Source organism: Delphinus delphis, chromosome 18 (genome assembly GCF_949987515.2).
Source record: "Delphinus delphis chromosome 18, mDelDel1.2, whole genome shotgun sequence".
NCBI classification, from domain to species: Eukaryota; Metazoa; Chordata; class Mammalia; order Artiodactyla; family Delphinidae; genus Delphinus; species Delphinus delphis.
The window spans coordinates 14,297,759-14,323,604 of NC_082700.1; the positions used below are offsets into that span (position 1 = coordinate 14,297,759).

At 43.1% G+C, this 25,846-nt stretch overlaps 1 protein-coding gene across 1 annotated transcript in view; it reads right to left on the reverse strand.

Annotated features, from left to right (window-relative positions):
• The window catches only part of LHFPL6 (LHFPL tetraspan subfamily member 6), a 225,499-nt gene extending 200,050 nt beyond the window's left edge, over positions 1 to 25,449 (reverse strand). The window contains exons 1-2 of the mRNA XM_059996090.1: positions 25,198 to 25,449; positions 23,185 to 23,759 (exon numbers count right to left, since the gene is read on the reverse strand). Coding sequence (XP_059852073.1) covers positions 23,185 to 23,569 — 385 coding nt within the window. The 5' untranslated portion in view covers positions 23,570 to 23,759; positions 25,198 to 25,449. The remainder of the gene's footprint in view (positions 1 to 23,184; positions 23,760 to 25,197) is intronic.
• Between the last annotated feature and the right edge of the window lie 397 nt (positions 25,450 to 25,846).

The following is a 25,846-nucleotide window of genomic DNA, read 5'->3' on the forward strand; positions in this document are numbered from 1 at the left end:
GAAGTGACCCATGCGGTACAAACTCAAGAACAGTAAATAATGATCCCCCATTCTGCTCGTACTACGTCACCTGTAACCACGCCACCTAGAGGTGAACACTGTATCAAAAAGAATTACTATGGCCCCAAAAGAGACTCCCATAAAACTGCACATTATTTTGGTTGCCTTTGGGAAATATACAAGTCGAAACATCTAACCACGGGAAAGTGAATTGGGTTTGGACCTTAGGAAACAGAAATGCTGATGAAAGAATGTTTGCTTCTTTAAATATAAAGGCTTTGTGCATAAAGGGTTAAGAATACCACTACTATATTCTGCCAGCCAACAATTCTCATCTGGAAATTGGAACAGTATGTTAACTCTCATGCAACAAAATGAGAAAAATGCTGATGGGGGCAAGGTTCTATAAACCTGTCTACATATCGTAGTATATCTTGATATTGTATAGCTAGCATCCCTCAATAATAAGCAAAATAAATACAAAGGGCAACAAATTAAAGACTGTTTTCTCACACTGGGTGAATAGCAATCCCAAGGCATAAACATTCCTCCACATTCCAAAGTCCCGAGGACACCCCTAAGACCAGAATCATCGATACTGTTTAAAGATACCATTGGCTTAGAATAAAAACTAAACAGTCCTGAAATAAGCTTGCCATCAAGCGCATCCCATATCCAGAGGGAAGATGAACCCAGGGAGAAAAAACAGAGGGCAGAGCCGTCAAATCGAGTTCTAATACATCCCATCACAGGGCGATAAAAGTCTTCCTTTAAGGACACGATTCCAATCCAGTTTAAGTCAGAGAGTATCATTTCTAAACACTATAGTCAAAAAGAAAGTCGGGTTTGTTCTTTTTTTAATTTCATTCTGAGCTCAAGTTTACTGCAAATTACATGTGACAATACAGTTCTTAAATAGTGCAAAATGAAGCTCCAACTGTAATTTCGGTGTCGTGGTTTTTATAGTTATGTAGTTGTTAAAATAAGCTGGAATGCTGGCAGAGACAACAGAAAACAATGAGGAGGAAATGGCCAAGGAAACAGGGCAGGAAAGTGATGGGCAGCTGGAAAGGGATTTTGATGGGAACGGTGAGGTTTATTCAGTCTGGATTAATTGGGTTATTTCCGAATGAAAACTGATTATTATAAAAGAACCGTCTGCATAATCTAGTAAAAATCTGTAAATTTTTGGTAGGTTCCATATGAAAGTAGGAGGCTGAGAAGCCCTTCTTTTGAAAATCTGATTACTCTTTGCATGAGAATTATCACTGTGAAGTGGGCAAATTCCAGGCCTGTTGACTCACTGTCTCGCCACCTACACTGGGGCTCCCAGCCCAAAGGGGCTCCAGCCCACTGTCTGTGGGGATTCCAGCACCAACCCAGCTCACAGAGTCATGTGGAGAATAACAGATGTGATGAGAAAGCTGACTGCCAAATAAAAAACAGCCCAATCAACAGAAAAGCCACAAGCCCATTTTGTTTATATTTTAACTCAATTTTTAAACTATTACACCCAAAAATATATCTGAAACACACACTCAAACAAATGCAGACAGGGCTTCTGGGAACATGAGAAACTGTAAATACTTTTTAGAGCAAGAAGGTGTCTCTCAAGTTCAAGTGTCAAGGCATGATTTTCTCCCCTTTCCACTACGGCAAGAACTATAAAAAATAGCCTTAGTTACTTAGTTGAGAGGGGTTTTTGTCTGTTTACTGTTAAACACCATAAAAGCCAAGAAATTTCATACATGAAACCGGAGCTGGGGAGAGAAAACGTCCGGGCATCCATTTCTTTCTTTAAATGGGTGGCATGTATTTTCATAGTTTTTGTAGCAGACAATGGGAAATACTGCCTCTTATGAAATGTTGAAAGAAAACAATATGAAGCTGAAATAGCCTGTCCAAAAGCCCAGAATAGGATACACAACATAAACTTAGGCAAGAAAAACACCCTTTTGCGGTACGTGAACATCAGGTGAGCTGGCGCGGTGCTTTAGAAAACAGCTGCTCGCGTCACTCAGGACGATGACCTGCTCAGTTCTGAATATGTCACTTCTACCTATCGATTCCAATTCAGCCTAGAAAAATGCACAGAACAGTGTAAATAGGGCAAGGCACCATACATATCTGCCTATATGAATAAAATATCTAACGCAAATCAGATCGTTTTCAAAAGCTGCATTTCTCAGCTTTCTCTCAATTCTGTAACCAGAATCTTTTATCCTAGAAAGTAAATTTGGAAAACACTAGGAAATGTTTTTCATATTCTGCATTTCACTTTCCCCCGGCATGACTGAAGTCAGAGCTCCTTCCTACCCATCTCAGAAGCTCCAGACTGCGGCTCCCCTGCAGCCACTGCCACTACTTGCCCTGTCCAGTTAAAGCGGGGCCGACACAGCCTTCAGGGAAGGACTCTTGCTTTGCCGCCCAGCAGCAGACCAGAACCTGAGTTGATTTGATTCAGCCACCTCCATTCTGGAGATCAGGGAATGACAGAGGATTCAACATACCGAGAGGGTTTCCTGGTGAGCCCTCACCCATTCTCTTCAGTCACCCTTCTGCAATCTGAGGAGTGAAGCCTTTTCACGGGTGCTTGAAACCATTTTCCATATTGGTTTTCATTACTGCCTGAAAATCGAAAACCCCAGTATAGCAGTATTCCTATATACCTGACAGTCACCTAAAAGGAAATACAATCAAATATTGAATAAAACGTTTAAGACACAGAGCAATCTACCAAGTTACTCATCTAAGGCTCAGAGTTGTAGTAGTGGATTGTTGGCTTTTTAAACTTTGTGTGTGTCACAGTGTCCATTGGGAATCAGATGAAAGAATGATGCCTCTTTCCAGAAATGGCTACGATACACAGGAATGCAGGGCCAGATGTAGATTTCCTACGAATGATGAATTAAGAAATCCTAATTTAGAGGTTCGAGTCCTATGCTCAATAAACTATTGCACATTATGTTCACTGCCTATTACTCAAAAACCTCTCTTTAAAAAGCAAAAGCTTCCAGATGGCCAACAGGCACATGGAAAGACTCTCAACATCACTAAAGGTTAGAGAAATGTAAATCAAAACTGCAATGAGGTATCACCTCACACCAGCCAGAACGGCCATCATCCAAAAATCTACAAACAATAAATGCTGGAGAGGGTGTGGAGAAAAGGGAACCCTCCTGCACTGTTGGTGGGAATGTAAATTGGTGCAGCCACTATGGAAAACAGTACGGAGGTTCCTCAAAAAACTAAAACTAGAGCTACCATATGATCCAGCAATTCCACTGCTGGGCATCTATACAGAAAAGACAAAACCTCTAATTCGAAAAGATACATGCACCCCAATGTTCACTGCAGCACTATTTACAATAAAGACATGCAAACAACCTAAATGTCCGTCAACAGATGAATGGAAAAAGAAGATGTACCTATATACAATGGAATACTACTCAGCCATAAAAAAGAATGAAGTAATGCCATTTGCAGCAACATGGATGGACCTAGAAAATAGATGGACTTTACTTCACTTACCTACTAAGTGAAGTCAGACAGACAAACACAAATATCATTTGATACCACTTATATGTGGAATCTAGAATACAATACAAATGAACTTATTTGCAAAACAGAAGCAGACTCACAGACATAGAAAACAAACTTATGGTTAACAAAGGGGAAAGGGGATGGGGGAGGGATAAATTAGGAGGTTGGGATTAACAGATACACACTACTGTGTAAAACAGATAAACAACAAGGTCCTACTGCATAGCACAGGGAATTATATTCAGTATCTTGTAATAACCTATAATGGAAAAGAATCTGAAAAAGAATGTGTATATATATATATATATATATATACATATATACATATATTTTATATATATATATATATATCTGAATCACTTTGCTGTATACCAGAAACTAATACAACATTAATAAATCAACTATACTTCAATAAAAATGTCAAAGTCTAACCAAAAAAAAAATACATATAAAATATTAAAAAGGAAGGTTGAAATATTTTTCCTCTATTTCTAATTATTCAAACCATAGATGTTTCCAGGCTTAGTTCAAAACCTACACATGGGTCCATGGCACCTTCTCCGATCATTCCAGAGAAAACTGAGGTTTGGCATCTTGACAGAAGACATACAGCTTTACTACACTCCATCTGTGTCACAGCAACAGAAGGACCACGTTACAGAGGGAAGAGGGACATGAGCTTGCTCCAAGCTTTTGACCTCTCTAAACCTCAGCTTTCTCATCTGTGAAATGGGGCCAACCCTCCCTTACAAAAATGTGGTAAAGATTACAAACAAAAGCGTCCGGCTGACAGTGAGCATATAATAGATCACAATTCCTATTATTTAGATTATTCATCCATTTTTGTGTGTCTGATCTTGTCCTCCCAGCTCCACTCCAGAGCAAGCTCTGGCATCAGGATTTAGCTGGATGATGACATGCCGAGGTTCCTGTGAGTTGAGACTCTTCACAAGAGGCTGGAAGCATGGAGAAAGGGTACAAGCAGGATGTGGTTCCTTCCTTTACCAGGAAAGGAGGAGGGTCTGACACATTTCCATTCCATTCTCTCCTCCCCACTCTGCCTCATCAAATGGAAACACAATCATGACCACATACATGGGTGACCAGAGAGCTACGATCTCCTTCCTCTTCCTGAGGGTAGCAGAGCACAGGAAGATAAGATAAGCCCTGGTTTGGGATCCAGCGAATGCCCACAGCCCATCATTTCAGAAGCTGCTGATTCATTTGCTTGCGCTTCACACTTTAACACATAGTTAAGTGATGACTTTCTTAAATACACTTTTCCCAGGCTACTCGTGTTTCATTACCTATATAAATTTAAAACTACTATAATGGAAATCCACAGATTGTCCTATCATTTTAGTCACATCTTCCTCCTTCACTACAAAATCTTTATGTCCAAGGATCAAGAAGTACAAGCGGCCAGATTTATTTTTGGCATCATTTTCATTCCAAAAGGTCTACCTTTTGGTAGTAAGTGATATGCCATGAAGGCATCAACTAGAGGATAAGATAAGAAGCGGCAAACGATGCTGGTAGCAGTTTAACCTTCAGAAAGTTCAAAGTCCCGGGGCGGGGAAGACACCAGGACGGTTCTGGAGGGAGTGAGGGGCTTCCTCGTGGGTCCGATGTGCACGGTTTCTCCCTGTGGCTCACTTCCAGCCACTGGACAGCCCGGGGGGGTGGGGGGAGGCTGTCAGCTCCTCCCGACCTGCAGATTTTCTTTCAGAGGCTGAGGATCATCTGTGCTGACAAGTCTGATTAGAAATCACCAAGCTACTTTTCAATCTGCGCATAGGGACCGACATTGACTTTCCACTCAGGTTTATGTACTGTGCGAGCAGCCCTGGAGGACATCTCTCTTCCTTCTGCTTTATTACAATTCAGTTTTGCTTGTAAACTAAACCTACTCCTGGGGATTTCTTAAACAGAAAGGTTTCTCTTACCTCTTCCTGGGACTGGTGACCTTTGGCAATTCCATTTTGAACTTGTTCCTATGTCTCCAAAACCAAAGAGGAAATAAGCTCATTTGTCACTGCTCTAATTTATGATCATTTAACCAAGGCTCATACCAACTAAATTTGGGTCAAAATGATTTACTGGTGCAACACAGCTAAAGTCAGGTTGGTGGAGTTTACTGCTTTCAATTTTATGCTAAGAAAACTGGCGCAGGCTGACTTCAAAGACAGTAAATTAAGCATCAGTTCACAAATTTACAAAGACAGTCATTTACAAAGACAGTAAATTAAGCATCTGTCACAAATTTGCAGTGTGACAGATACTAGTATTAGGTACTCGTCCTCACTGTTTCATTAGGAATCAAAGAAGCAAAGCTTTCATACTATTAACTAGAAATGAAAGAATAGAATATGTTTAATTCATAAGCAAAAACAGGAAGGACTGGAATTCGAACTTCTGGCTCTTTCCTGCATTACAGCAAGGCCGCTTCACAGTGTACAACCTGTGCAACCGTACAGGGCCACCAGTGGTCTCAATGCTCTGCTGTCACCATCTTGCGATTCTTAATTTTTCAGCAAGGGGCCCTGCATCTTCCTTTTGCACTGGCATTATGTCACCAGTCCTGCATGAGAGGTGTGAACATTATTAATCTATTGTCCTTCCCTCCTTAAAAACAGAATAGAAATCATTCAATCATTTATTCATTCAATGGCTATTTGCTGAGACCTACTGTGTGCTAATGGGAGAAACTCTAATAAGACAGGTATATTCATTATCCTCATGGAGTTAACAGGCTAAAGGGGAAAAAAAAACCAGTGAAAACGATAACATTTAAGTAAGAAAAATATTTAAGTGCTAAACTGACCTTTAAAACTTCAACGAAAATTCCACGTGGCAGTTAAAAAGGATGTGTTCCCAAACTGAAGAAATACACCCACCTCTGCTGCTCCTCTTAAAAAGCATCTGTCCCTTCTCTCCTCTAGGCCACACACTGAGTGACAAGGCAGCACCCCTCTGAGCAAAACTGAGGCAGTGGACACTCGAGGACCAACTGAATTCACAGTTTCAGGAAGTCATTTTACAAATTTGGAAAAGTTAGCATTTTGGAAAAGAGCACAAGTGCTTCCAAGGACCAGTTAAAGGAACGAAACTCAACGCGCACACACTCAAGTGTTCCATTTGTCTCAAAAGGACCAAGTCCCACCCACCCCCGTGAGCTATTGTCCCATTAGTGTCTCTATGTGTCCCACTGTGATCTACCAGAGGCAGTACGGCCTGGTGGCCCTAATGAACGGACATCCACATTCACTGATGGTTTATGGGTATCTCTCCAATAACCCCAGCACTGGTGGCTAGATCTGCTAATATTTTGATACAGAAACACGGTTTGGTAACATGGAAGCAAGAACAGCCTGGCAGCTCGCCAGATAAGACACGCTCTCCATCAACAAAGACTGAACAGAAGAGAAGGCTGCTGCGCACATTTACCACCTTTAAAATATACCCCGAGAGCACGTCTCAACCCACATCACTGACAACTTCTCCTTTTCCTTTCCGGGAAAGAAGCAACCGAGTTAGTTTTTATATAAAGGAAATGGGTGACTCAATCACCGTGGAGTGACAGGACCAAAGAACCCTATTCAAGACCCCTGACAAAAATGATGAAATCAACATGGAATAAATAGCTGTGAACTACTTCAGTAACGTTTTCGATGGCTGGCTATGTCAGTACTGTCTGCTGGTTCCAATGTAACTGAAACGGGAACAGGTAGAAGAAGATCATCTTTTGAAATGAACTCGATCAGAAATATTTGCACTTAAATAGGTCTCCATTCTAAGCACGGGGCCGTTGGCAACCAAAACAGAAAATTCCACCACATCTGTCTTTTGCTATAATGTGTGATAGTACCGGACAGAGGAAGTGACCTAGCCAAAGGCAGCAGGGTAGTAATTAACAGTGTAACATAAAGGACACAGGCCAAGCATGTCCTGGGCCCCGAATTAGAAGCTTGCTCACGTGAATACCTGGAGTTAACATTTTCCAGAATGATTTTTAGCAAATCATCCGTCAGATGAATGTAAATACTGTGATAAGTACAGGGTATGCTGAGAGATTACAGCTGAGGGGTGGGCAGTCACACACAGAAGACAGTGTCCCTCCCTCCAGGGCCTCCACCAGAAAAAAAAAAAGTTGATCAAGTTTCAAGGAAGCTCAAGAAAGGCAGGATTCCTTCAAGCTGTGCAATCAGAGAAGACTTTATGGAGAAGTTAACATTCAAAGCAAGCCCTAAAAGGCAAGTGAGCTTGGGGTCTGTGTCCTGGGGAAGCGGAACAGGACCAGCAAAGGCACAAAGGTGGGACTGAGTGGAGAGTGCAGAAGAAAGATTGTGAAATTCAGTTTGGGCAAAGCGGAACCCACAGGAAGGATGCCCGTGGATGGTAACGGGACAAATGGGGCACGTGGGGCACAGTGTAAATGGCCTTTATCCTACAGGGAGCAACAGAGGAATCTAGAGTAGGAAGGGCCATGACCCCAGGGAAGAAGATGACTATAGAGGCACCACAAGGACGGCCAGGAGGGAGGCAGGTATGCAGGAAGGGAGCCCAGGCAAAAGATGGACATCAGCCGCCTAGCACGAGTCCTCTGAGCCGTTTGAGATAAATGTGGCAGGGCACCATGACACTAAGTTGGAACACAATTTAATGCCTTTTTAATTAATGGCTTTTTCATAATGAATAGCTTTTTAAATGGTCACTCAGAGGTCATGACTATCGTAGTAACACGGTTCAATTACATACAGCTACATATTACATTAACTTTCTCATAATACATTCAAGACAATAAAATTTCTCATCCTTCTACAGGCCAGCCTGATATCAAAATAAATGACTGTTTTACTCTGTTCTGCTCTAGCCTCAATTTCGAAATATATTTTATCTTTCTCTTATAATGTACTTGGTACAGTTTTCAAAGAATTATATACAAGCATCAAAGATATTTTCGTTTTATTTTGCTCAGTTCCCCCCAGGATCAGAAATGAAAGCTCCAAACCCCCTGAATTGAGCTTTAATCTTAGGGAACATCACTGCAACATATTACTGCAAGTATCACTGGCAAGGTTCATTTTGTGAAGATAAAATAACGATCTAGCTGTAGAACACAATACTGAAGCTGGCTGTTGGTAGAATATCAATGACATTTTTCTGAGGGAAAGTCCAGTGACCAAAGCCATGAATTTATAAACTCCTTGAGGTCACAACCTTGTATTATACTTACTTCTTTTGTTTCTCGCAGCACGAAGCTGCAGCAGGATTTTAAGATTCAATAGGGAAATCTGCACAAAAGTGTTCTGTATATTATAAAATGACGCATTAAAAGTAGCTAACATTAGTTGACCTGGAACTCTAAAGAACTAATTTTCCTTTCAGTTGGTCTCTGTGGTTATTTGAAAAGGATAAAAACATGGACAGGTAGTAATCAGGCTGTGAATACGTCGGGGTGCGTCCGAGGAGAGATAGAGGGTTGAAGGAAGAAACGTCACAAAACCTAAAGATAGTACAGAAAAATACCACCGAGATGGAGAAAACCCACAACGTGGGAACGCGAGCTAAAACAAACAAGCAAACAAAAAACACTTGTCCAGATGTTGAGAATATCTATTCAGATTGCATCTCAAATTATGATCCACAGGGGTCAGATACAGCTAGTGACAAGGTGTATTTACTAGGTCCTGAGTAGTAAGTCACCTGCAGATAAGACTATCACTAGTTCAAAACTTAGTTTGGGAAATGCAGCAGAGTGCAATAGCAAAGTAAAAGTAGACGAAAGTATAATCAAAGTTATTTTAGCTCTTTATAGCACTTTCTTGGTTTGCTTCCATTCATTATGTTACCCTCATATCTAGAACGCTGCCTAACAGAGAGCAGGGATTCAATAAATATTTGTGTAATGAACGAAGCTTATTAACTTTTTAAGTTAAAGTGTAAACTTTTAAGTCAAATAAACGATTGGTAATGGCCACCATTTGATGGGAAGCTACCTTTTCAGGCCTGATATTACATGACTTACACATATGTAGACTTCACAAAAACCCAATGAATTAGTATTACTATTAGTAATAGGCGAAGGAACGGAGGCTGAGTGAGTTGCTTTCCCAGGGCCACAAAGCTGATGAGTGGCGGAATTCAACCCTGTCTGTCCAGATCCTGTGTTCACTTGGCTTTACACAACAACACAAAGCCAGAGAAAAATGTAAACACAAGAACAAAAAAGTACGAACATGTCATTTTACTTACAGTCTTACAGAAACAGTTTCTTCTGCAATCTGATTGCGTGCCAAATTCTGAAGCATCCCATGTGGGGAAAACTTCTGTTATTCTAATCCTAGGCTATAAGTAATGCTACAAAAACAATCAGCCACAACTTACAAGCCTCACAAGCTAAACAGCGGAAGTGTGGAGAAATGAAAACATTTCCCTCCTCCAATATTTTCCACCATCTTAAAGTCTCATCAGATTCAGATTTCCAGATCTGCTCTAAGTGGACTGCAAGATGATTATGGTAAAACCACACCACACAGAGCACGACTGGCTGAAATTACACTGAAGTCAAATGTACGTAAAATAGCGCCACACAGAGAAGAAGAGCTCACTGCTGTGTAATTTCGTGAAACCTGCTGGGCACCAAGGTCACAGGCAGCCAAAGTGAATTTTAAATGGTGCCCGACCAGGAGCCTATAATCAGGATAGCCACCAGTGGGTGGATGAGATAAATGAACTAACCAACTTTCTTCCACCAGGCAATCAAAATAGAATGCCATCTTTATGCATGAGACCCCAAATTTTTTTTTAAGTTAAAATATTCATCCTTCACACCTCTGCTTTTTCCACTACATTTCTAGCCTCTTCCTTCCTCAAGGTGCCTTTATGTTAGTGAACATCATGCAGTGTGATTTTTGTTCCTACCTTGAGTGTTCTTCTATCTATTCCCGGAAAATAAAATCTATTCCTACAAAGCACAAACTTCTCCGTAACCCCGGTCCACCAGCAGAGGAGCTGTTGAGCAGCTGTCACTGTCCGAGGGCAAGCTTAGAACTGATGATTGAGGGGCTTCCCTGGTGGTCCAGTGGTTAGGACTTCGTCTTCCAATGCAAGGGGTGCAGGTTCGATCCTTGGTCGGGGAGCTAAGCTCCCACATGCCTTGGGGCCAAAAAACCAAAACATAAAACAGAAGCACTATTGTAACAAACTCAATAAAGACTTTAAAAAAAAGGTGGTCCACATCAAAAAAAAAAAATCTTCAAAAAAAAAAAAAAAATGATTGAGTCAGACACAGCCAGGAGCTTCCCTTCCAACCAGGACAGTCAAATGGTAAAAGAAAGTGTCAGGATATAAAAGCCATGTCTTTTTTTTTTTTTTTTTTTTTTTTTTTTGGCTGTGTTGGGTCTTCATTGCGGTGCACAGAGCACAGGCCCTAGGCGCACCGGCTTCAGTAGTTGCAGCACACAGGCCAAGTAGTTGTGGCGCATGGGCTTAGTTGCTCCACAGCATGTGTATCTTCCCGGACCAGGGATCAAACCCGTGTCCCCTGCATTGGCAGGCAGATTCTCAACCACTGCGCCACCAGGGGAGCACCCCCATGTCTTATTTATTTATTTTATTTTATTTTATTTATTTATTTATGGCTGTGTTGGGTCTTCATTGCTGTGCGTGGGCTTTCTCTAGTTGCAGCGAGCTGGGGCTATTCTTTGTTGAAGTGTGCGGGCTTCTCATTGCGGTGGCTTCTCTTGTTGCGGAGCGTGGGCCCTAGGCGCGCGGGCTTCAGTGGTTGCGGCTCGCAGGCTCTAGAGTGCAGGCTCAATAGTTGTGGCTCACGGGCTCTAGAGCACAGGCTCCGTAGTTGTGGCACACGGGTTTAGCTGCTCCATGGCATGTAGGATCTTCCCGGACCAGGGCTCAAACCCGTGTCCCCTGCATTGGCAGGCGGATTCTTAACCACTGCGCCATCAGGGAAGCCCCCGTGTCTTTTGAAGAGTGACTGAAGTAATACTTTCTCATAGAAGGTTCTCAAAGACACTACAAATCTATACATTTAACCCTGGTCTCTCTCATGAGCTCTGTGCCCATGTTGCCAACTGCCCACCTAACCTTCCACCTTGAAGTCCCCCCGACCCAGAACCACAAACTGTGGATTCAGGAGATGTTCTTTGGTGGATATCCTCCAGGCCCTGTGAGATGTATGTATTGAGTAGGCTGCCAAGCAGGGCAGCTGCTGCCAGCCTTAGCCAAACTCGGCTGCAGACCCTGAGTCCTTTCTCCTGGGTCCTCAGCACTGCCGACTGATCGAAAAAGTCAAAAGGGCCAGGTATAGGGACAACAGGAGCTCCGGAATGTCTCACTACTGATCAAATTCCTTCTGAAAATGCTTCCGCATTTGTTGGGGAGTCACATGACCTCCTTGTCTAAGCAGCGGCAGGATCACTTTTCTTCTCCTCCCATCTTGCTTTACCTTGATAAAGCAAGGATTGGCTCTGCCTTGATTTCCTTATTTTCCCTACCCTCAAAGTCCCTCAATAAGATAAAGTCTCACCAAACTGCACCTGGAGTGCTTGGGCTTTGCTGTCCCCTCCTTAGACTCTGGGAAATGGAAGAGACAAATGTACTGGGTTGGCCAAAAAGTTCATTTGGGTTTTTCTGTAACATCTTTCCAAACTTTCTGGCCAACTCAAAAGATACAAAACATAGGGTGGAAATACAATCAGCGTGATTTGGCAAGCCCTGTCTGTGCACCTCCTAGAAGGAGGTTGTGGTTATGAGCAGTAGGTCGCCCGCAGGAGGCGTGGTTTATGAGGCAAGGTGACTATAGAGATTATCAAAGAATTGTCTGAATACCTAAGGATTATAATTTCCTATTTAAATCAGGTAATGCAACCCCTAAAAACAAAACAAACATACAACACACATGAACAGCAGCAAAAACGATGTCCTACCGCACACTCAACTGTAGAATACAGTGACTCCATTGTAGATCCAAGAAGAGACCATGGGAAATCCTACATCCACATCCAAGACAACGGTGCACATATGTGGAGGGGGAGAAATAGTACGGGGAGCTTGGACTGTTACGGGGAGCCAACTGTGGCCAGGAGTGAGAAAAGGCTATACCGACTTTGACCATGAACCTATGTCCCCCTTTCCAGCCACATGCACAGTGGAATGCCATGGTCCCGTAGGGAATCCTGGCCTGCCCAGTTCCTCCCAACATCATCAGCTACAATCTGCTACCCATACAGAAGGTACGTTCATACACTGCAGAGAGGACCAACTGGGTAATCTTGTCATAAGGTAACACTGGGGCATGAGTTTTAGGAAAACCCTGGGGCTCAGAAGTAGAGATAAACAAACACTAAGAAAGTCATGCCTCATGCACAGCAACTCTCACCAAGGAGGAGTATATCAAATGAGGACTGGATTTCATCACAGAATCTTACTATTTTAGAGCTTAAAGGCACATTTCTTTTTTTCAAAGATTTGATCGACAAACATATGGAAACTGTAACTTACAATGGAATGACACAAGGACATTTCATGTTTCATGGCCTTTAATGCAAATGACTCATGGCACATAAATAATAATCACTGATAATATTAACTCATAGGTAATAACCAAGGGATAACCAGTTTCCTTTCTTGCTCTGCCTTATTACGCAGCTGTAACATGACTAACATAAGCTATGACAGGAATCAATTAGGTCTCCTAACTAAAAGATTCCTGTACTACAAGTAATAGACAGCAATGTTCAATTACAAACATGTTGACAATAACACTTATTCTTTATAGATAAAATAAAGGTATAATTGAAAATGTCAAATTTTCTATGAAAGTAAGATGTATAAAATCAATCTTACATCTCCTTATGTTTATGTATTTGCACACTTATTATTTCCTGCACTTTTAGGGAGAGAAAAGGAAAATATCTGTTTGTGAGAAGCCAGTGAAGTTCAATGACACGACACTGAGAGTCACTTTAGGTGTCATCAAGAATGCTCCTCTTAGAAGCCCCCAGGTGCGCTGAGCAGTCAGTAACCCTCATTTGAACACCGGTGAATGTTAAACAGTTATAAAATTAAAGATGTCTACATTGTAATTTTATACAGTAAGTTACATCTACATACTGTGGTAACAATGTTTATTACTTTTTTAAATGTTTCACTCTGTAAATCAAAACAGAGCTGCTATAATTTATGTTTTCTTGTTTGTTTTCTAATTTTCTGAGGAACTAGGGAAAAAATGCCTAGTGTTTTATATACACGGAAATATAAAATTACTGAGACATCATTCATTTCCTCATTTATTCATCTAAAAATAGGAGCAGCAAAACCCGTTTGCCTCTATCTCAGAAATGTCTTCAAAATCGTTTCCTCTGTATTCCCACAGCTTCGATGAGGTTCTCACCATTCTGGCCAAGCCTGCTGTAACAAGCCTCTTGCTGCCTTCCCTGGTTTTGTCGTTTCCCCAAATCAGTCTTTACTCCTCACTTGCTACTGGATTATATAGTTCCTAAGTCAATTTCACCCATAACCACTCAAAAACTTCATTTAACTTTAATTAAGTGTAGAATTCTTACCACAGAATATGAACAGGGACCTTCAGACCTGATCCTCTGTCACATCACCTCTGCCCCCTACCTTAGAGTACGCTGCCATTCCCTGAATTCCCATCAGACCTTTTTACAACTCCTTGGCTTTGAGAATTTGACATTTCCCCTGCTCGAAATCCCAGGGAGCCTCTGCTCATCCTTCTGACTCAGCTCAATAGAACCTCTGCTATGAAGCCTTTCCAAACCCCTCCAGACACAAGGTCCCTCCCTTTCCTGTGCTCCTACAGCATTTTATGCACACTTCAATGGACCCTGGGCATTTTTAAACATCTGAGATTTATGCCTATTCACCAAACCCCCCCCCCCAGAAGTTCACAGTATGACGTAATCTGCCACTTGGCTAAGGCAGGAATTTGAATTATATGTTGTATTTTAGCCAGGGTCCAGGAAAGCAGGAACCATCCTAAGTATTTCAAACCCAGAGGATTTAATATAATACAGGAAATTGGTTACACAGATGACAGAAGAGCTAAAACGCCAGACAGGAGTTAAAGAGGTGACCCAGAAACTGGCATCAGCAGAAAACTGCTACCATCCATGCGACTGGAGCGATGTTGGGGGGAAGATGGCATTACTGACGACTAGAAGAACCGGACCATGTGACTAGGGGAGGATCACGACAGTGGCTCCTGATGGAAGCTGGGACCGGGAAGGGCTGGGCTTTCCAGAAGGAGGGACAACTGCTGGCGGAGATTCTGCCCAAGGGAGAGCTAGAGAGGGAGAAATACCCTGGCTTCTCCCGGACAGCCTCCCATCCTCCAAAAGTGCCTCCCACTGGCTGCATCTACCCAGATGCCAGGTGTCGAGGCTTCTGGGAAATGCAGTCTCCTGCGATGCCGGAGAATGACTGGTGCGCCGTGTGAGGTTGGTGAGCATCTCACTTGGCAGCTGGACAAGCCTCACCAGCCGATCACTGTATGCAACGGAGTGGATGTCTGCATCACGTGTCCTTTGGGTTGTGATCATACTTCGCATGTTGGTTTCCTCCAGAAGGCTGTGAGCTCCGCTATAGCAGGGACCTCATCTCAACTTGTATCCCATCACCCAGCATGGTATCTGACATATAGTAGGCACTCAATAAATACTGCTAAATGTCCATAAACACTAATTCCCTGCATTTATAACATATTTTAACTCAGCATCTCCTCAAGTTTGTTGTGCTGCCCATTAATTCAAAAAGATGCTGTTGCCTGTAACAGGTTAAGTAGGATGCTGCCATTCCCAAATAAGTTTGTGAAACACAGTGCTAAACAAATTAAGCTGGTCTCTTGGTCCATTCGAGCTGCAATGACAAAATACCACAGACAAGATGGCTTAGAAACAACAGAAATTTATTTCTCCCAGTTCTGGAAGCCGGAAGCCTAAGATGACGGTGTCAGGGTGGTAGGGTGAGGGTTCTCTTCTCCTTGTATCCTCACACGGCAGAAGGGGCAAGGATGCTCTCTCAAACTTCTTTTATAAAGGCATTAATCTCATTCATGAGGGCTCCACCTTCAGGACCTAATCATCTCCCAAAGCCCTCACCTCCTAATACCATCCCGTCTGACATTAGGATTTCAACAAATGAATTTCGGGGGTATCACAAACATTCAGACCACAGCAGCTTGTTTCTTTATTGCAGATAATACAGTTCATTCAGAGGTTTCAAAATGTGCTTGAAGACAGAGATGCAGAATTATGCAACATCTTTTCAACGTATATGACTATGGAACACTTTTATCAAAAGACTGACATTACACAGGGACATCAGTTAAGGGGTCATCGCTTTAAGTGTCTTCACATTTGTGACATTTTATTTCTTCTTTGAAATAGTCCTGTGAGGTACAGAATAACAAGGTCACACTTTTCAAATAAAAATGTTGCTAATAAATAATTAAGACTAATATATCAAGTATTAATCTAATATACAAGATGTCATTTACTATCCTAGTCACCGTAGGGATAGAAGCAAAATGTAAATCTTAGTTCTTGTTCTGTTTGAAGAGATAGGACATACAAGAAAAAAAGAACCATAAAATGGTACTTTCTTTTTATTCAACAATATTTTTATATGTGTTTTAGTACATCATGGTATCTGATGTTGCCTGATTACTGAAAATGAGGCACATGGAAGGTAAATTATTCACTGAAGTTATAAGCAGGTCAGTTCTGGACCTTACATTAACACTTGAGCTTTATGAATTCTAAAAGAAAATCACTAACTGGTATGATGTCTATCATATAAAGAAAAGAAAGGATAACTCGATCCCCCAATAATTAGACAGCAATATCAACGCACCAACACTGGGGTATTGGGGTATGAATCCAACCTCGTGATCTTCTAAAAATGACCCTTCAACAGTCCCTGGGAAATCACCAGACTCCTTTAGAGGCATCTAGCTAGAACTCTCTGTGTTTCTATCATAATATTTTATTGATCAAGGTTGACAAAGTAGAACATTATCCTTCGTTTCTAAAGAGAGACACAAGGTCCTTGGTTTTGTTATTTAAGAAGTGTGTCCTCACCAAATGAACCTACCTACGAAACAGAAACAGACTCACAGACATAGAGAACAGACCTGTGGTTCCCAAGGGTAGGGGGTGGGGGAGGGATGGAGTGGGAGTTCGGGGTGAGCAGATGCAAACCATTATACACAGAAGAGATAAACAACAAGGTCCTACTGTATAGCACAGGGAACTGGATTCAATATCCTGTGATAAACCATAATGGAAAAGAATATAAAAAAAGAACGTGTGTGTGTGTGCGTGTGTCAATCACTTTGCTATATAGCAGAAATTAACACAACATTGTAAATCATCTATACTTCAATTTAAAAAAAAAAAGAAGTGTGTCCTCTAAAATTAACATTATCTTCGGTCTTAACAAAAGATTACTACAAGGGCTTCTAACAATGGGGAACTTGCACTAGGGAAATTACACTAGAAAACTTGGCCAGCGTGAATTAATGAGAGATAAATTCTTCTGTCACATAATTTTTTAAAGACAGCATATTTGCTTTGGTTGGAGGTTTTGGCATTCTCCCCTAATGGCCTCTCCACTGCATGTTACCTTGTTACCATTAACCTGTTTTGAGAATTGGCAAAAAGTTGCTATATCATATTACTTCAAGTGGTTCTATGGTACTACAAACATAAACTGGGGACCAAAGAAACAATAAAAATATTCACCTACGTTAAGAGACTTACTATTCATAATGGTCAGAAATTCTGAATTCTACATATAATACAAGGTGGAATTTCAATTAACACTTTAATATTATGATGACAGCATTCACAGCTCAACACGTAACTAAATGGGATAACTCTGGGTGTCGCTCTCTAAAATTCAGTGTTCACAGTTGTTTAAAAAAAAAGAGAGAGAGAGAGAGAGAGAACAAATTACCTGCCTCACTGGGGTGAAAGAAATGAGAACTGAGTATGTTCCAAGGATCACTGGTCCCTTCAGGGAGCCAGTTCCAAATTAGTTAGGGAAACACTTAACACTACACTTAATACTACACTTAATACTATACCTTCCCCACGCCCCCAGGAGACTGGTATAAGCATTGACATACTCCAGGCTCTGTGAAGTTCTGCTGTAATGAAATTTATTAACTTTCCATAACCAAGTGTTTCTCCAATCTACTTGTTCCCAAAATGATTCTGCTTTTTCAATACCTACTGGTACTCCCTCCGGAGCCAGCGCTCCCCAGAACACACTTGAGGGTGATGCCTCATGAAAACAGAAAGATGAATTTCAATGACCTCCAGGGATAAAAGTTTTGAACTTAATGCTGTTTTTCTTTCTGATTGTAAGCAACACACACAACAAGACACCCTTGCCAAGCTGGAGGTAGCTGCAGAGCTCAAGTACCGACAGTGTAAGAGTGATGAGTTTGTTTGGAGAGCAAACTGGATGCATTTCGTGATGCTACCTATACAGGATGAGGTAAAGCTCTCTTGAGTGTGCGCTTAAAGTTTTTCTTTTAGAATTGGTTGTGAATTCACATGCCTCAGGTGGTTTTCCTTGTAACTGAAAATACGTTTTTTACAAGGCAACGAACCAATCTGCAATCTATGTCTTAGTGAAGTTAACCAGTCCAGACAGACCCTGGCCTCAGAAGGATCAGGCTACAGCTGTGTTAGATGGTGGCAACAAAGGAAAGCAAGTTAAAAATCAAACGATTCTCCTAAACTATGGCACAAATGAAACTACCTATGAAACGGAAATCGACTCACAGACATGGAGAAAAGACTCGTGGTTGCCAAGGCAGAGGGCAGGGAAGAGGGTGGGAGAGGGAAGGATTGGAAGTTTGGGATTAGCAGATGCAAACTAGTATGTACAGAATGGATGGACAACAAGGTCCTACTGCAGTAAGATCTTTACGTCTTTCAGTTAGCCAATTCCTTACCACAAATCCACTGCCTGAGAACTATAGAGGATGTATTAAGGTCTTATTTTGAGTTCTCCATCTGTCAAATCTTGTTTCTGTTATAGGGCAATGATAAATAAAAGAATACATATATAATATATAAATGATCATTATGATGTGTATATAATATGTATTAAGAGAGAGAATTCCAGGATAATTTTCTGTGTCAAAAACCAGGATATGGGCTTCCCTGGTGGCGCAGTGGTTGAGAGTCCGCCTGCCGATGCAGGGGACACGGGTTCGTGCCCCGATCCGGGAAGATCCCACATGCCGCTGAGCGGCTGGGCCCGTGAGCCATGGCCGCTGAGCCTGCGCGTCCGGAGCCTGTGCTCCGCAGCTGGAGAGGCCACAACAGTGAGAGGCCCGCGTACCGCAAAAAAAAAAAACAAAAAAAAAACCAGGATAGATCGATGTGTTCAGTCAATACCAAACCACAGAGATGGGGTCTTTTTACAGTCCAGTCAGAGAGGTGTAAATAAGATCATGATAAAAACTAAACATTAACTAAATTCTGAATGTAAGCCATCTACCAGAAGTCACATCTTAAAAAATACAAAATGATGAACTTAGAGCAGGGTTCTCAAGGCGGTGGTCTCAGAACCAGCATCATCTGGGAACTTGCTAGAAATACACATTATCAACTCCCCTGGCCAACCCCCCAAAACCTACTAATCAGAGAGCCGCCCTGAGTGGGCTCCAAAAATCTGTTTTAAAAAGTCCTGAGGGTGACTCCGATGCATGCTAAAGTTTGAGAACCACCAGCTCAGAACTCAAGGCCGCTTGCCTGGACTTTATATTGTAAGGTTAGAGGGAGCTGAAGGAAACAGGAGGAGCTTGTGATCTGTGAGGCGCAATTTAAAGAGGAACAAAGAGAGCTCTGCGTGCCCCCCCAACTGGCCCAAGAAATGGCTCGATTTCTTAAAATTAGAGCAACTTCTTTCAGTTAAGACACTGTCACTAAAAAGCCACCATGCCCATTAATACGCCAACACTTACTTATCTTATTCCTCAGCTGTCACTTGACGGAGCCTGGATATGAAGGAAAGCACGATGGGACACACCATACGTCAGGTCAGGTTCAAAGTGCAGCAAGGGGAGAAGTCCCAAGCCCTCACCCAAAGGGATGAAAGACAGCCCAGGTGGAGCCCTACAGTGAGGGGACTCTGGAGAGGCAATGATGCTTTCAGCACAGAGACGGGGATGCTCTAAGAAACACTCTGTCATCATCACCGTCTTGAGCAGCATGTAACCATCAATTAGTTGAGGAGATGGGTCTCCCCTGGCTTCTCAGGACAGAGCAGTATCTACACTGGGAAGGTAGTTGTTTGCCACTGATTAGTAGTCTACACTCATTTTATACATATATGTGACTCACATCCAAACTAAATGTGGAATAATACCAATTTGGGACTCTTTTCCATACCCCGTCGTTAGAGCGCCAGCAGTTTCCGAAGATGAGATCTACAAATTCAGACCCTGACAATTGCAAGCACCAGTGGGCAGAACTTAAGATAGCCTTAATATGTCTTTACGGCGTTCTTACATGCTTCGCTTACAGAGCATGTAAATAAGATATTTTACTAACACGTACGTCAAAAGTTTGGTATGAAGTTTCAAAAATTCTGTTAAAGTACTTAATGACTACAACAGTATTTGAAAGCACATGATTTTGTGTTCCACAAACAAAAACAACATTACAACCTCTATTTTCTCATAACACCATTATCATAATCTCTGCATGTTAACATTTTTATTACATGTGATATACTTCAAAGGCTTTCTACATGCCTTTTAAAAATTCAATTGAGGGTAAAATTCAACCCAGGCTCGTTTTTAAAAATTATGACCAAGACATGACTTCAAATATAAGATGGAGATGGTGGCAATTAAAGTTTATGCTCAAGTTACCACAAGAAAGGCAGAAGTCACTGATTCCTTGAAGTATTTCTTTTATAGGCAGTAAATGTCCATGGACAACAGTCCCATTCTGTGTTGTTCCACCCGTTTACAGGTGACATTTTGACCTCTAACCAACCACAGCAAGACAATTCAAAATGAAGGTTGACACTTTGTCCTTTAACTAGTTCCAAAGTACTGCAGGGGTTTTACTGCCTGATGTTACACCATATGTGCAAACTCCAGACACAGCAGGCATGTTTAAGTAGGATGCCTCTGTACTTTGCCATTATCCTGTTTCCTGTTGTTCTGGAGCAATCCTAACTTTAGCTAAACATAACCTTTCTGGGTGAATCATTTTTAGTAGAAGAATCCGCCTTATAGCAGAGTGCCCTGCACTTTGACTGTATTTCGGAAGCATGGCCATTGACGGAATTCATAGAACCCAGTGGTTTGGTATTTTGCAGTCTTTATGAAACCCACCCATTTTATGAAAACTTTCATAAAATAAAATTATTTACCACTTTTTCTTATGAATAAAAACTCAAACAATTATGAAATGAACAACAGGAGTAATTCTTTCTGAAGCATTTTTTTGGTCAACTGGTCTATCACTAAATGGTAATGTTTAATGGCAGATTTTTCAAAACCTTTTCCGTAATTCAAGTTATTTTTTAATTCTAAAATGACTACTGTCTTGGGCAATGGGATGTATTTACTTACTCGGGCCCTCAAAAGGTTCAAATCAGAAAAGCCCTCTTAGGTTTTACATTCAGAATTATTTTCTGCCAGGATTTGAGAAATGCTAATAATAACCTATATCTTCAGCTCAATGTCAGTAACTCTTACCAAACCAGAGTTCATGAAAAGCATATACTAAGGAAAAAACAGTCCTTTAAAAAGTATACATAACTTCCCCAATGGCCTTTCCCCTTGAGTTTTATGTAAAGTAGAACATTTAGCTCTTTATAATTCCCTCAAATCTATAAATCTCACCAGTCTCAGATTTACTTCCTGTTGCCTTCCTTCATTATACGTTTAAAGGTGATCAATAAAAACTGATTTCTCTTTGTAAGCACTTTCCTGTTCTGCCAGAAATAACAGTAGTCCCTGCCCTAAAACGAAGAAGAAAAGGAAAAGGAATATTTACCAGAAGAGGAGAAAAAGAAACCGCCCCAGTGTTTTTCCTGAGCCAAGTGAAACGCAAACAGCAAATCAAGTTTATTCTTAAAGGAGAAAAACCTTAAAAATATTCCTGGCATTAGTCCTATTCTTCAAATCTGTGTTATCAACAAGTTTTTAACTCTGGGTTTGTATTTCCACTCTCGACAAAAACCTCATTATACTGCCTAATAGCTTTACTGTACTGTCTTTCTGTAGGAATCCACACATCACACGCAAGACTTGTGCTCAATGCTGAACAGTGAAGCAGTAGAGGAAGGATAGTAAGTCCCCCAGCTTGCCTCCTAGGGCAGAGTGGGATGCAAGACCAGCAGGAAAAAACAGATGAGAACAAAGTTACATCTGGTAAGGAAATCAAGAACTGCAAACAACGTATCTCTGACTCAGAAACGCAAAACTTTCAGCCACTTGAATTTTTAGCACAAGAATTTTCTGACCCAAAATGTTACTTGAAGGTTTTATATTAAATCATCTGAAATCATCTGTTGGGGTTTCTCCAATATAGACTCTACTCCAGAACTCTCCATTTTTAATGTTCTGTCTTCTGCATTTTTCAGCGAAGACCATGAGAAAACACCCAATGAAAGAGCAACAGACTTCTACTTTGTAATGAAGTTACGAATACATTTTATACGTTTTCCTGGCTTCCTGTTTTCTTGAACTCTGTACTATCTACAGAGGTTGTCCTATTTCACCAAGGCAGACTATAAATCACACGAGTTCAGCCCGTCAGGTTGAAAAATGGAGGTGAAAGGCACAGCAGAAAATACATGAAGTATAATTAAAACCATATGACCAGAGATATTGAAGCAATACTTGTTGGAGGCAACCCAAGTAAAAATCAAATCTTTTCTAGTGTTAGTGAGACTGGCCAGTCCCTTTGAAACAAACACGCATCACTTGCTAAATACTTTTTTTTTTTTCTCTCCTTCACAGCAAAAGCACCGGGAGAAGTTCAGCCCTAACAAGGTACTGAAGCCTATCTTTGTGGTATGGTTAAATTCACAGTTGTTCATGTGAAACTGATCTCTCATTTAAAACAGTCATCATTTATTTAGAAATATAGTTTAAGATGGGGCAGGGCTCAATTTTACATCCACCAAAAAGGATAAAAGGCTTATGATGACAATGTTGAATCAAAAACCTTTTCTACTTTTCTATGAAGGTTTCATCTCCTAAGACCTGAGGATTCCAGAAAGACACAGATACTGTAATTGCTTGTTGTTGATCATAAAGAGCCAGCAGCTATAAAATCCAGACCGCCTCCTGGACTACATTATAAACAACCTAGACACTACTGCCTCACAGATGTGGTACTGAGCAGGCCAATGATGTCCATGTTTAAGGATGTACAGAATTAAGAGCTCTTGAAGTTGTAAAGCATCTTTGACTTTGGCAATCTGTCCCCAGAGCCTATGTTCCCTGAGCGTTCCAAGGGTCAATTACCATAATCTCAGTAGATAACTGGAACACAACTTTCAATATTGCTTTGGGGTTCCAGTAAACAATGTAAATTTAGCGAAGTCACTTACCCCCCAGAAACTGAATTCCTCCAGCCACTCTTCCCACTGTCCGGGAGATGAGCTCCGACACACAGCAGCCCATGAGGGCGGTGAGCGCCACAAGCAGGAGGAGGCCACAGCCCAGGCCTGTCACGATGGTAGAAATCCTCCATTCTGTGCTGGGGATGCCCTGGAAGGAGGCGTAGCGCCCACATTCCTCCACCATCACCATCATCTGCCGACTCTCATCGTGCACTGGATACGAGCACCTCCGGAAAGTACCGAAGGACACAGGCTTGCCCAGCTGAGATCCCCAGAGCCAGTAAGGCATGAAGAACCCCACGCAGGAGGTGGCAGCACAAAGAAACGAGAGCAAAGCCCAGATGACCCCGGTGCAAGTCAGACTGGATGCCATCTTTCACCAGACGGGGCAAAGAGGACCCAAAGTAACTGTTCTGGGTCTGCAGGAGGGAGTGAAGGTGTGAAACCACCGGGGACCCACAGGTAATCCACAGTTCTGTGATGGGAGAGTGTCTATTAACAGAACGGATCTTCAGTCTTACTGGGCATCAACTTCCCATCCTGTGCAGTAAGGAAGATGGTCCCTGGTAAAACCATAAGAAATATTAAAAGTTAAATGTTTTTAGAAATGCGATTAACACCGATTCAGTTGGTCTACAACTTTCAATTAATAAACAGTCAAAGATGCCTCCATACTTCAAAAGTGAGAAGAATCCCTTCTCTCTATAAACTTCTCCGTAATTCAAATGTTGTCAGACTGGCTCAAACCTTTTTCATGTCTTTATCTCCTATAAATGTCCCCAAATTAACTCATGCACTTAAAGAAATGCATGATTTCTACTTGCCAAGCCAGTGAATTCATTTCATATACTCACATTAAAAGTAATGTAGCATATTTACCGGCAGTAAACATAATTCCGAATGTTATAATAAAATGAACCATACCGGGGTTTGCTCAGCTGGCTTGCAAGTTCACGCTCATAACTTGTCGCAACTTCTCTGTGTCCCTTTAGGTGCATTAACACTCTGCACGAGCCCGAACAAAATAATTAGGATCACAATTACACACTGCCCAGGCATACAGAAAGGATGGGACTATTAGGCATCCCCAGTCCTCATTCAGTAGCGTTTGTGAATGCCTTCAATCTCAACTAGCTTCTAGTGTCAACGAAAGAAAGCCTGCGTACGGCTTATTTTCATACCTGCAATTTTGATTCACGGCCTCCAATTAAATTATTGGAACCATCTCTACTGCTGAACGAGTGTCACTGTCTAATCTGAAAAAGAATCCACACCTGCCAGGACTCTACATCGATCCCCAGTCATTCTAGTGATTCCACGTGCATTCACTTCCATACCTCCCTCCCTCTGAGAGAGTTCCAGAACCACTTCCCACACTTTTCACAGAGAACGCAGAAGCCCAGAGCCACGCACCCCAGTTCCGTCCCCAGGACTCTTTTAACTCCAGCTTAACGTCACCCACCCCCTCCTTTCCCAACCCTCGCGCCTGCCCTTTCCTTCCCACCCACCACCCCATTTCCACCCCAGTGTGTCACTCCAGGGGAGTTCCGGCTACTTGTTTGTTTTTTTAAATCTTGTCAACTGCGGTCAGCATCAGCATTAGCGGCTGAAGTTGGTCTGCTGGGCCCGGAGGCTGGGGAAGACGGATGGCACGGGGACGTGGGGTGGAGACCGCCCTCACCTCGCGCGGGGGCAAGGCGCCCCGGGGTTAGCCAGCCCCCGGCAAAGGCCTCCCCCACTCCACCCCGAAGACACACAAGGATCCCTCAACCCCCAAAGCGGGAGAGGGGCGTTTTCCAGCCGGCTCCGCGCGGAGGGAGCGGATGAGGATGGGCAGGCAGCACCCCCCGGAGGCAGACGCCAGCAGCGGACGCGGCGGGCAGGGAGAGCCGGCCGGCAGCCCAGCTCAGGAAGTCCGAAGCCCGGGAGCAGCCCAACTCCGGCGTCCGGAGAAAAAAGGAGCGGAGCCCGCGCCCCGGGGCAGCCGCGCGCGGGACTCACATGGCTGGCGGGCGGCGGCCACCTTCTCTCCCGGCGCCGGGACGCACTCACAACTTGCTGTCTCTCCCGGGCGGAGCATCCACGGCACGCAAGACCGTCCTTCCCTCTTCGCCGCGGTCCCTAACAGCCGCGGAGCCCCCGGGCCCGACGCGGGAGGGAGAGCAGGGGCCGGCAGCAGGCGGAGGGCTCCGGGAGGACGCGCGGCGCCGCCGCCCGTGCAGCCCCGCTTCCCGCGGCTCTCTGGCGGCGGCTCGGGCGGAGCGCTGTGGCCGCGCGCGGGGCGGTGTAGCTCTCAGGCGGAGGGGCGGATCTGCCTTTGGCAGGCGAGGCACGCAGCGCCTCCTCCCCTCCGCCGCCCGGCCCTCCTCTCTCTCCTGTCCCCTCCCCTCGCGCCCGCCGGGACTCGGAGCGGACGCGGCGAGGGCGCGGCGCGCCAAGGCGGGGACCCTCCCGGCACGCGGGGCGGGGCGGGGGGCGCGGCCGCCGAGCGCCGGGGTCTCCTCCCACCCCCTGGGCGGCTGTCTGGGCTCCTCCAGCCCCGAGCCCTCTCCCGCCTTCGTGGCCCCGCGACTCCTTCCAACGCGAGAGTGGCGGAGGCAGAGACCGAGAAGTAGGGGCGAAAGTTGCTTGTCCTCTCGGATGCTCGCCA